The sequence below is a fragment of the Saimiri boliviensis genome, chromosome 15, assembly GCF_048565385.1.
Source record: "Saimiri boliviensis isolate mSaiBol1 chromosome 15, mSaiBol1.pri, whole genome shotgun sequence".
In the NCBI taxonomy this organism is placed as follows: domain Eukaryota; kingdom Metazoa; phylum Chordata; class Mammalia; order Primates; family Cebidae; genus Saimiri; species Saimiri boliviensis.
The window spans coordinates 16,915,901-16,926,937 of NC_133463.1; the positions used below are offsets into that span (position 1 = coordinate 16,915,901).

Sequence of the window (11,037 nt, forward strand, 5' to 3'; positions counted from 1 at the left end):
GTCCCGGCCCAGCCATCTGTTTGGGGTGGGGGTGGGGGTGGGGTGAAAGTCTCGGATGAATTTTGGGGTGCTCGCCTCTGCTCTCTCTCATGTTGTACTTTGAGGCCTCGACTCAGAATAAGCCACCGGTGAGAAAGCGGCCCTTTCGTGGAAAACGCGCCTAGCGCTTGAGTTCTTTTCCAAGGCCTCCCCACCAACAAGGCTGAAATTCCAAGGCCCTGGAAGATGAGGCAAAGCTGGCATTGCCAGAGTCGGGAGAGAGGGGAGGATGCTGGGTAAAGTGCCCACCCGGGCTGGTCTGAAGTCGTCACCCCACAGAACCGACTCTGCTGCTAACCAGAGCAGAGAGCCGCACCTTCCCAGCGGCGGGCCCCAGTGCGCACCGCGTGACTTTGCTTCCCCCAGGCTCGGCAAGTCGTTGAGGATCTTTAGCAGTCCCGCATCCCAGGTCAATAAACTGGAAACGGATAGAATGAGAATCATCGATGAAAGATAAAGGGCAGAGGGGTGACGCGCATTCCTTGTAGTGCCTCCAAAAAAACCGTGGTCTCTTGCGGCTAATAAAACACCCTTGTGGTGTGGCCTTCGGTCTGGACTCAAACCGCAGAGATGTTTTGTCTTAGGTAATTCGAGCCCCCAAGCCCAGCATCTTGGAATTATGTTATACACACACTTATATTCTTTCTGTATTTTTAAAAATTCTTTCATTTTTGGTTTTCTGCTTTTTGCAAACGACCCCGTTGGAGATATTGTTGGATATTTCAAGCAGATGTCAAGTGGGTGTTGGCGGCCCGTGCGTCCTCCCGCAGTAGCAGCAACAGCCAAGTACGGTTTGATAAATGCTCAAGGTGAAACGTGGCCTTACTCAAAACCGCAGGGTGATTTAGGGTAGAACAGCGAATATTCAGAGGCGGGAACTGGTAAGTTATATTGTTATATTCCCTTTTGGTGGAACTAAATGCGGTTTTCTGCGGCCCTAACCTCTCTCGCATCGGAGTGCAATGTTTCTGAACAAGCGCTGTTAGAACTGGAAAATGGGAGGGGGTGAGGGAGCCCACAGACGGCTTAACGGAATCCTACTGAAGAAAATACAATGATAACCAAGATATTCATGATATTACATCCCATGATCTTCCAGACAAGCGTCTCACCGGAGCAAGAAAATATTCCCAAATTTCTCCCCAGCAATGGCCTTGGGTGGGGTGAGAGAGGAGGTGGGTGGTGAGTGTAGGGAAGAGAAGGGCCCTCTCTGTTGTCACCCTCGGCCCCCTTCATTGAGGAGAAACAATGGCCAGGCCTAGAGTTCTTTCTGAAAGAGAAACTGCAGGAAGGCAGAGTTGCTCTTTGTACCCAGCCCCTTTAGAGGAAGGGGAGTCATACACAGGATCCCCCTGACCACTGGGCGGTGTCCGGGAGATCAGAACCCCTCAGATAGTCTGGGAGCTAAAAAGGCTTGGGCCCTGTCCTTCCAGAAGGCCCACGCAGCCGCCAGAAGAAACCCAAGCAAAACCCCGTGACCTCAAAACCTCAAAATTCGCCAGGGGAGAAGGGGGGAGACTAAAACCAGTCACTCTCACATGGCCAGTCAGTCCCCGCATGCCACTATCCCAATGTCTGATCATGCTTGATTCTGCTGACGTGTGTATTTCAGATTAAGGATGTATTTATTTATTTATTTAATCCTTCAGATCTTCCCACCCCATAAAAGAGACTTAATTCCTTTCCAGGGCGACAGGTTGATTAAAAAAGGCTCCATTTTAAAGCAATGGGGGATCATATGACTGTGACCTTGACGTGTGAAAGGGGGGAGGGGCAGGTAGTTTGGGGCCCAGACCTTAGGCCTCTGCAATTCTGGGGCGTTCTAGGCCCTTGATAAGAACATCAAGAAGAGGGATTTCTTTTCAAAGGTTACCGTCAGCACTTCATTCACTAAAGTTGAGAATTAGGTATTTTTATATTACGTGAAAAACATGATTTAATTATACTCCAAAAACAAATTAAGGACAGGCCTTCTACACAAATTGGAGGCAGCTAAATGCTCTTTTGTGCCTGCAGCCCTCGGGTTGTTAAAGAGGCTGCTGATGCATGAGAAGTAAGTGACTGATTTAACTCATTGGGATGCAGGAAGCGACCTGCCCTCTTTTGAAAAAAAGCAAGAGAGAGAGAGAGAGAGAGAGAGAGAGATAGAGAAAGAGAGAGAGACTTGGAGCTTGAGAAGAGAGAGGGAGGGGAGAGGAGGGAGAAGGAAATGACAGAGAGAGAGAGAGAGAGAGAGAGAGAGAGAGAAGAGAGAGAACGCAGAGGGAGGGAGGCAGGGAGGGAGACCAAACCCCCGCTTTACTGCGCTGAAGCTTCTGAATTTCAAGCAGAAAGTAGAAGGAGCTCCAAACGGCAGTGAGTGTCTTTCCTTGGGCTGCGTGTGGCGAGCGTAGACAATGAAAATCTCCACTCCCCTCCCCCATTCCCACTAGGCTACAAGATTCTTGTTTTCCTTCCTTCTTACCGGTGGAAGCTGTGTAAAATCAAATATGTAGAGGTGTGTAGTGATTTTTTAAAAGCCAACTAACCCACCGCACGGACTGCGACGAGGATTACCCGAGCGCACGCCGGCTGTAAGTACCATCCTTTCCTGCGGTAGCCGGGCTCTGCGTGTCGGACTGGGCTGCGAGTGTTCGCTTTGTGAGTCGAGTTGTTGCTTGTGTTTTGGTGTTTTGGTTCACAGGGCCTTCTTCGAAGCTTGCACTTTTCGCACGTGAGCTGGAGAAGTGTTTCGCCCGTTGTGGGCGTGCAGAACAAGATCCTGGTTGACTCTGATGCGATGACTTGGGGCGGCAGGCGGGGGGCGGCGGGAGGCAGTGAGTCGAGGAGTTCCCGCGTCGCGAGCATCCTTGAGAGCCGCCCGCTCAGCTCTGGGCTGTAAGGTTGGTTCCTGGCAATGGATGGAAATAAGGTCACAGAGATCCTTAAGCTCTCGGGGCTCCCAGACGCGCTTGGGAGACAGAATGGAATTGGAAGGAGGGATCTGAAGGGGAGGGAGGGGATCCGCGTTCCCCCACCCTGGGCCTAAAATGGAGCCCCGGGCAGCAGCGGGCCGGGCCCCTGGGTTTTCAGGACTTATTCTTGCCGGAGTTGGCTCGCACGCTAGCATCGCGCCTTCGGTGCGTCTTTTATCTCCATCTCAAATAAGGAATCTTCTTGGGACAAGGACTGAATGAGGGTGGGAGAGAGTATGTTTCTCACGGCGCCCAGGAGGGAGAAATTGTGTTTCTGAGAAGGTGTTTTTTGGCCTCTCGAAAATGTGCAAGAATTCCGCGGGCCCAGGCTTTCTTTGTGTGGCGGGCAGCGCCAAGCGCTTTGTGCTTCACAAGGAGAAAATGGCGAGTCCTATTGTGTTTAGGCCATTTTCTTCCGGTACAAGGATTTTCTCAAGTTCGAAATGCTTCTTCAGAAAGTAGCCTTATCGTGCCCAGGAAGGTGTGAATCGCTGAGGCTCGGCCCCATGGCCTGGCGTGGGTGCCGACATCAGTTTAAAAGCAAGGGCCTGTTTTCTTACCGTTGGGGTACTTGTATCAAAGCACAGATACGCCCGGTGTGTGCGGATCAGTGTCCTCCAAAGATCAGCAGCGGCTCTTGGGGTTTGGGAAAATAAGTGTCCATTTATATATGCATATATACATACATATACATAACATTTTTTCTGATAATCTGAAGGAGAAAATTAAAAACACAATTACGTTTTTGAAAGAGGGAATAGTTCTTTCCCTTTCTCCTTTCTCCCCCTCGAGGAAACCCCAGGAGATATTAAATGTTCCTCTGCTCCATCAGTCTTTTGTTTTCTAAACTGAAGATGGGATGCTATTTTGGATGGAAGAATTATTCTGCATCTTAGCCTCTGGAACATATGCTTTGCTAGAAAAGAAGTGTAAGGTGTTAGAGATGGATTTAGTTTAATGCTCTTAGTGTCTCTGTGTGTGTGTGTGTGTGTGTGTGTGAGAGAGAGAGAGAGAGAGAGAGAGAGAGAGATCTATATGCCTCTATATAGCGATGTAAATATAAAGAGGGAGATGATTGAAAACGTTGTTTGGCTTTTGCCCCTTAATTTGTCATGTTTGCAATTGTTCTGCACTTGTTAAACCATATGTAAAAGTGGGCAAGGATACCTATACAAGAATGTCTATGTCACTTTTGAAAACCCCCAGAACGTATTGCAGGTTGAAAGACCTTATTTCCTATTTACTACAATTATTTGGATCTTTAAATGAAGTGGTGGTTTTGCCAGCTCAAAAACAATGAAATGCAAACTTTCCCTATGTGCTTCCTGTATGCTCATTTTGGTGGCAAATATAGAAAACTAAAAACAACTAGGATAAGGAAGATAACTTAAAGCCTATAGCGTTTCCCCCCTTTTGATATCATTTTAAAATGTTAAGGAGTCACATTTGTGCAGAGGCGTTGTGACTTTCATTTTTCAAAAGGTAACACTAGCATATCCTTTCATGTGGATCAAGACCATGGACAGCGAACTAATATTAAATCACTGAGCGAAAAGGACTCTAGTACTAAATTTTGAGACCTGAGTGGAAGTTTACATTCAAAACGTGTCGGAAGTCAAAAACAATCTTTATGATTTTTAAAGGAATTCGACTGATAAAATGCGGCATTTCAAAGTTAGTCTACCAAGTGTCAAAGAAACAATGATTATATGTTCAGTTTTTACCCTGTCTCAAATAGAAAAGTATATATTCTTTATCCAATTAAAATAAGATAAGGCCCACCTTTTGGTACTGGTAAATATAAAATTTAAATCTATCAGTTTTAGATGTAGAATGTTTTATATAAGGCCTTGAAACAGTATGAGGATAGAGAAATTTTACTGTTTTAGGTTGGCATTCGCTGAATGACACTACAGAAAATTAAATTGATTTTTATCAGTGACTGAATTTCTAAATGCATAAAATTGGGAAAATTAAATGCCACTTTGACAGACAGGGATAATATGGATGGAGATATAATCCAGGTATTCCTTTTACTGTGTAGGCATTGTACCCTATAATGTGCAATGTTGTGAGCAAGCAGTTTTCTTTCCAAGAAAGTCATAGGTTTTTTCCATATATACTGATTAGATTTGGGGCACAGGATTGGTTCAATGTGGCTCTGTGATGGAGATCAGGTTATTTTGTTTTGTACATTGTCTGAATAGTCTTTACGTCTTTACAGAATTAAAATTCATTTAAAACCATTCCATTTGTGAATTACATAATCTTCAAAATTGCTCATTTAAATTTCCAGTTTGATGTGTCTTTTGGCTTATTTCATAACCTGACTTTAGTGTGACCTGTGAAGGCCTGAAAAATCATATAAAGCAAAAACAATATACAAGTTAGAGGAATTAAAATAGCTTATAATTAAAATTAAGTTAAAATTACATCAATTTAAAAGAACCTTGGAGTTTACAAAGAAATTAAATTTTGATCTTTAGTCATCAGCTTTGGCTATAAAATGAAACTGCAATTCTTTGAATGTGCAGGTTGCTGGAATTAGATGCTACATGTGTTTTGAAGACACAAACATTTTATTTTTAGATAACGTATTCGAAGTACTTGAGAAGAATATGCAATGACATTTTCCCCTGTCCTAATCAGGACCATGGTGAGGTCCCCGTGGTTCACCAAGTGGTGGGCCAGGGATCTCTCTGGCTGGGACGCTGATTTAGGTTGGCAAAAAGTCATTGTTGTGAAAGAAGTATTGGTCCAGGAAGGCATTCGTGGTAAGATTAAGCATAAACCTAAGCCTTGGCCTGGGGGGAAGGAAGCCTGCGGGGCTGAGAAGAGGAGATGCAGATTAGCTCTGCTTTTTCTGCTTGCGCACATAATTAAGAGGCGGTCCCTCAGCTGGAGCGTGGGCTCTGTCCGGCCTGAGGTGCTTATTTTCCTGCTACTTGGCCAACCGAGTGTGAGTGAAAAGGAACCCGAGAGCTTAAACGCGGGATCTAGATGTGTCGACTGGTTTGTGGGCGCTTGTCTCCATGTTAGGGAGAGGCAACTGAGAACGGTGACTTTGGCTTGTTTTGAGGGAGCCTGGGTTTTGACAGCAAGACGGCGAGGGGAGCGTTTGGAGAGGCTGGAAGCTCGACGTCTTAGGGAGCTGCCTGCGGGCACTGCGTTGGCGCCAACGGGTTGTCGGCAAGGGCAGGGCGCTTGCCCTCTGCTGTACCCAGGCTCTGCAATTGGGGGCTGCGCGCCTTCTGCGGCTCTTTGGTTTCAAGGACACAGAGAGCTGCTCAGGACTTTGGGAGCCAACATCTGTCTGACTGGTGACGTCAGCAGCCCGTGTAATCCTCTTGTGCTGAAGGCAGATGCCTTATTTGTTTGGCTGGAGCGAGCCATTAATCCCTAATTCTGGATCAGCAAGCGAGGGGGAAAGACCGGACCGCTCCGACCCACCCCCTCCCTACCCCCACCTCCCACCTTAAAGCACCTTATACCACGGAAGCCTCTCAGCCTCCTCTTTCCTCCGCGAACATGCTGAGCAGCGACTGAAAACGTTTTGGTCCTCTGCAGGTTTGAGCAGGGCTAGCAGGTCTCTCTCCTCCGGATTTCTAGCGCTATGTGTGTATGTAATTCTCTCTCCCATCGATTGTTTCGATTTTCTTGCCGGTCTTGCAGTTTGCAGGGTCCTAAACCAAGAGGGGTGGAGATTGGAGAGTGAGGGTCTGGCGTGTGGTCTAAGGGAGGGGGTGAGGCTGGGGAAAGGGGGTGCGGGACGCGGGAACGGCTGGGACCGCACAGAAGGGCCATCTGCGGACGCGTTTTCGCGGTTCCAGCTCCCGAAGTCGCTTCTCTGGACGCGGCAGTGTGCGCAGCGCGTGGCCTCCTCCTCCGGACTTCCGCAGCCCGGACCTGCACGCACAGCCACAGCGCCACCCTCCTCCCCTCGGGCTGTGGGCCGCGCGCTCAATGCGCGCGGGGTTCCCTCCGCGTCCGGCTGAAGCCTGGGGACGGAGGTCGCGACCGGCCGACTGGGATTCTGTCCTCCCGTCACCTTGTCTCCCTCGCGTGCTCCCTCCCGCCTCGTGTCCCTGCTCCCCAGCCTCCCCCTCCTCTCTCCCGCCTCCCTAACGCTGCGCTTTGATTCTGTTTTTCAGGGGCGCGTTCTGGGGTCTCTGCGCAAGACCACCTCTCAGCTCTCTCTCCCTTCCTCGGACTCTGGAGTGGGAGCGGGCCTTTCCCTCTGGCCGACCGCACCGTAGGGGACGCCGTGAAAAGAGCCGTCGCGCCCGCCGCCTCCTGCCCGCTGCGCAGAGGGCTCCGCCCGTAGAGGTCAACTTCCCTCACCCTTTCCTCTCTCCTGCTCGCCCTCCCTCCGCCCAGCCCAGGCGCTGCCAGCCCCCGACTCCGGCCACAGGCTGAGGAGTGCGAGTCCGCTGCGCTGCCCTGAACCGAAGCCCCTTCCGGGCCCAGACCTGAGGTCCGCGCTCCGGGGCAGTGGGGAAGCCTTAGTGAGCAGCCTTTTCTCTCCGCAGCAAGCTCGTAGCCAGACCAGATGGGCCGCCCAGCTCTCTTGGGACTAGGCAGGTGCGGTTGAGTTAATTTTTCCGCATTACAAAGAAAGATGACCCAGTCCGCCCTTGGACTCTCTTTTCCCAAAATACTCCATCCAAACCCGCGGTAACGTTATTGGAGGACACAGAGACGAGGCATATCTGTGTGTTTATCTTACAGGCACACGCACATGTTTGTTTTCCCCTTTATATGCTAGATTTCATCCCCGGCAGCAGAAAAGGATTGGCGATGGTTCTGACGGAGAACATGCAATGGCGTGGTTCTTAAAAACCTGCCATTCCTTACAAGTGCCTTAGAAGGGATTCAGGGCGAACCAACTGGGTTAATTGCATTCAGTAAAATAACACGATTACAAAATTAGATCTGTACCAGAGGGGTAATTAACTTGGATCCACGCCGTCATTTGAAAACTAGATTTATAGGCGTATGTATGTTTTTAGGCGTGTGCTGTAAATGGCATGGAGATATATGCATATGTATACGCAGACACACGCATCGTCTACACTTCCACGGAACGGACTAATTAACAGCGGCTCTGGCAGATGTGGCAGAGATGAGCGGAGACAGGAGCTGGGCTTATGAGTTATGACTCTGGGGGTAGAGACTCAGAGCAGAGGGAGGGGGATGGGCAGGGAGAGAAGTGTGGTAGTCGCAGTGGGTCTGATACTTTCCGGATCAAGATCAGAGGCTCTGCCCTCCGTGTTCACAGCGGACCTTGATTTAATGTCATACAATTAAGGCACGCGGTGAATGCCAAGAGCGGAGCCTACGGCTGCACTTGAAGGACACCAAAGCGTCTCAGGGTCAGAAAGGGGAAAAGGCAATTGCAGGGAATTTAGAGGGTGGTAGGATGAACCCATCTCTTGCCGCATAAATGCCCCCCACCCCCACCCCGGACTGATTCTAGAAGCAACCTGGGGTTCGAAAGGGAAAATCTCCTACTCTTCCGTTAGAGCCGCGGAAATCCGCAGGCAAATCTCTGAAGGGGATTTCAGGGAAGCTTCTTTGACAGCTGTCAGGAGAGCAGTAGTTCCCGTCTGTGCAAATATTCTAAAGAGTTAAACCATTTAGAAAGCACTGGTTCTTTTAAGAGCAGATAGTGTGATTGTCTGCAGTCCTAGGCCAAGCTGGGAAAACAAAACAGAAGAGAGAGGTGTAACATTAAATGGCGTCTCGACCACATTGCGCAAGAAACCTCAAATGAACGGTCCAAACTTTGGAAAGATCTGAAGAACACCTGCCGCGCGCATTTCCCTTTGACTTCTCCCTTTCTCTTCCCAATCTCGAGGCATCCTTGCCTGACTTTAAAACGCCAATATAACTCTCTTGTTTTGGCATTGTCGCAATGTCCAAATCGGTCAAAGGAGTGAGATAAGGGAAAGGACCAGGTCAGAAACTTTAAAATGACTCGGTAAATTAATTTATTTGAAAGCCAATGAGGTGGACTATGTTGAGGTAGTAGTTCTGCACCACGGCTTTGGAGCCAAAGAAAAATCCAGGCCGAGAAAGCGAGCCTTGATGTCTTTGTTCTGCCTTGGCCTGCAGGGGCTGGGAACAAAGGAGAGGCGCTAAGAGGATGCTCCAACGTGGCCGCGGCCTCCCTGCCGGGCGCTGTCCGCGGTGCTGACCGTGGCCCTCCTCTCTCTCCGCAATTAAACTGGAAAAGCCATAGAACCGTCCCGTCCCTACTCAAAAGAGTGGGATATTAGGTAATTTGAAAAATAAAATTTAAAAGAGATAAAGTTCACATACAGCAAAACAATATTTTACTGAAATCGTTCCTTCCAGCTGTTGCCACCCTTGCCTGATAGTCTTTGGTCTTCACTTAGAAATGCACACATTTAGTTCACGTATATGGGGAAACCATTTTCAGTTTATTTAGGCCGAAACCTGAATCCTGCCGTGGGCAGGACTGAAAGAAGGAAACTGAGGAGAACGAAAGCTTTATTATTATTCTTTCTTAAGTCGTATTCCTTAAAACAGAAACGTAAGGTCCTCAGACTCGGATCTTAGCACAGATTTGGTCAGCAAAGGGACGTGCAATGGGCGCAAGTGTGGGCCTCGAGACTGAAACCGGAACGGGTGGTCGGAGACCCACCAGGTGAGACAGAGCAGGAGCCCCTGCAGCCTGCCACCTTCAGCCAGGCTTATAGCCCGGCAGCCTTAGTTAGACGGGTCCAGAGGGCTGAGCTCTGCAGACCGCTCGGGTGCGCAGGAACCTGCTCGGCGCATCCTAGCCGGCGGGAGGCACTGGAGGGCCAGGAGGCCTGAAACCCGCACTGCGGAAAACCGGACCGCAGCCGCATCCTCATAGCTCCCGAGACGGAAAGAGGCAGGGCGGTTTCCTAAATCCTATCCAGTGAAAATTCTCCTTAGGAATTGAAGGTTGGATGGGTCAGTACTGATATATTTTTAAAACTCTTTAAATTTCTCAACCTATTTCATCGTTCTTATTGAGAGTATTAAATGTAAACAATACAAATTTTAATTCCCTAAGTAATGAATCAAAATGGCAAGGGGGAGAGACAGAGAGAGAGAGAGAGAGAGAGAGAGAGAGAGAAAATCAAAAGAAATTTCTATGCATAGGTTTGCCTATAAATTCACAAACGTAAAGGCTGTTAAAATTAATAACAGATTGGACAACAGAGGCAGCAACACCGATTTTGATCCAGATATAAAAATGGGCCATGCATTGAAATGACCTAAAAGAGATGTGTTCATTAAATTCTTCTCTCTCTCTCTCTCTCTCTCTCTCTCTCTCTCTCTCTCTCTCTCTCTCAACACGGGACGTAGATGTATACGAAGATTCATGATATAAAACGGCCAGGTGCAATATCCTCAGAGAGCTGTCTGCCTCAGGGTGGATTTTATCTGTCTTCGAATTTTAGAACTCTGCAAGTCAGGTCTTTCACATCCTTCGATTACTTTGGTTTATATTTAATTTTATCCAATTTGGGAATGGGTAGGTAAAGCACACTGGAAAATAGGGGCTGCTGGCATGACAAAATTAAAGGGTTGTGAGTATTCCTCTTGTGCAAATGAAAAGCAGTTGTTGGAAGCGGAAATAAGTTTAAAGCATTACACGTTATCATGGCGGCCTTTCTTTCTTATATTCATCCAATTGCGCTGTTTTCCTTCATCCACAACTTGCATAGTCCACAAAGCACATATGGTCTAGGGCTGCAAAATCGTCTCGCTTGATTCCGTTAGAATTTACACTACCTCGCAGGAGCAAACCTAATCCCCTCAGCCTCATCCTACCTGTTTAGGGCCATCTAAACTCGTCCTTCAGAAATCTTGATCAGTTTAAAATAACTTTCTAAGTAGAAATGAAATACATGATATGAGAGAGGTTAAAATACTACTTAAAAAGGGAACACTCAATTTAGTAATTCGGTTGCCTAGATGAAATCGAGTGGCTATTGATCCGTGATGTTTCTAGATTTTTAAGACTATGTGCTTTCTATTTCTCTGG

At 48.1% G+C, this 11,037-nt stretch overlaps 1 protein-coding gene across 6 annotated transcripts; it reads left to right on the forward strand.

The window, feature by feature from the left end:
* The first annotated feature begins 2,076 nt into the window (after window positions 1-2,076).
* Window positions 2,077-10,135, forward strand: LOC141581430 (uncharacterized). 6 transcript variants are annotated; one of them, XM_074386698.1, is made up of 3 exons: window positions 2,928-6,612; window positions 7,145-7,574; window positions 9,108-10,135. In XM_074386698.1, exon 1 carries the CDS (start codon window positions 5,617-5,619, stop codon window positions 6,394-6,396), a length of 780 nt encoding a protein of 259 aa, XP_074242799.1. In that variant the 5' UTR covers window positions 2,928-5,616; the 3' UTR covers window positions 6,397-6,612; window positions 7,145-7,574; window positions 9,108-10,135. The 6 variants fall into 6 exon arrangements, 4 of the variants coding, with proteins under 4 accessions (XP_074242799.1, XP_074242800.1, XP_074242797.1 ...); XM_074386699.1 differs by having other exon boundaries at window positions 7,145-7,319; XR_012514024.1 differs by lacking the exon at window positions 2,928-6,612 and adding an exon at window positions 2,077-2,612 and having other exon boundaries at window positions 7,145-10,135.
* Window positions 10,136-11,037: the final 902 nt, after the last annotated feature.

What these genes read in the sequence shown, in the direction of transcription:
- LOC141581430 (XM_074386696.1), top strand. Translation starts at nt 5,617, where the DNA reads ATGACATTTTCCCCTGTCCTAATCAGGACCATGGTGAGGTCCCCGTGG.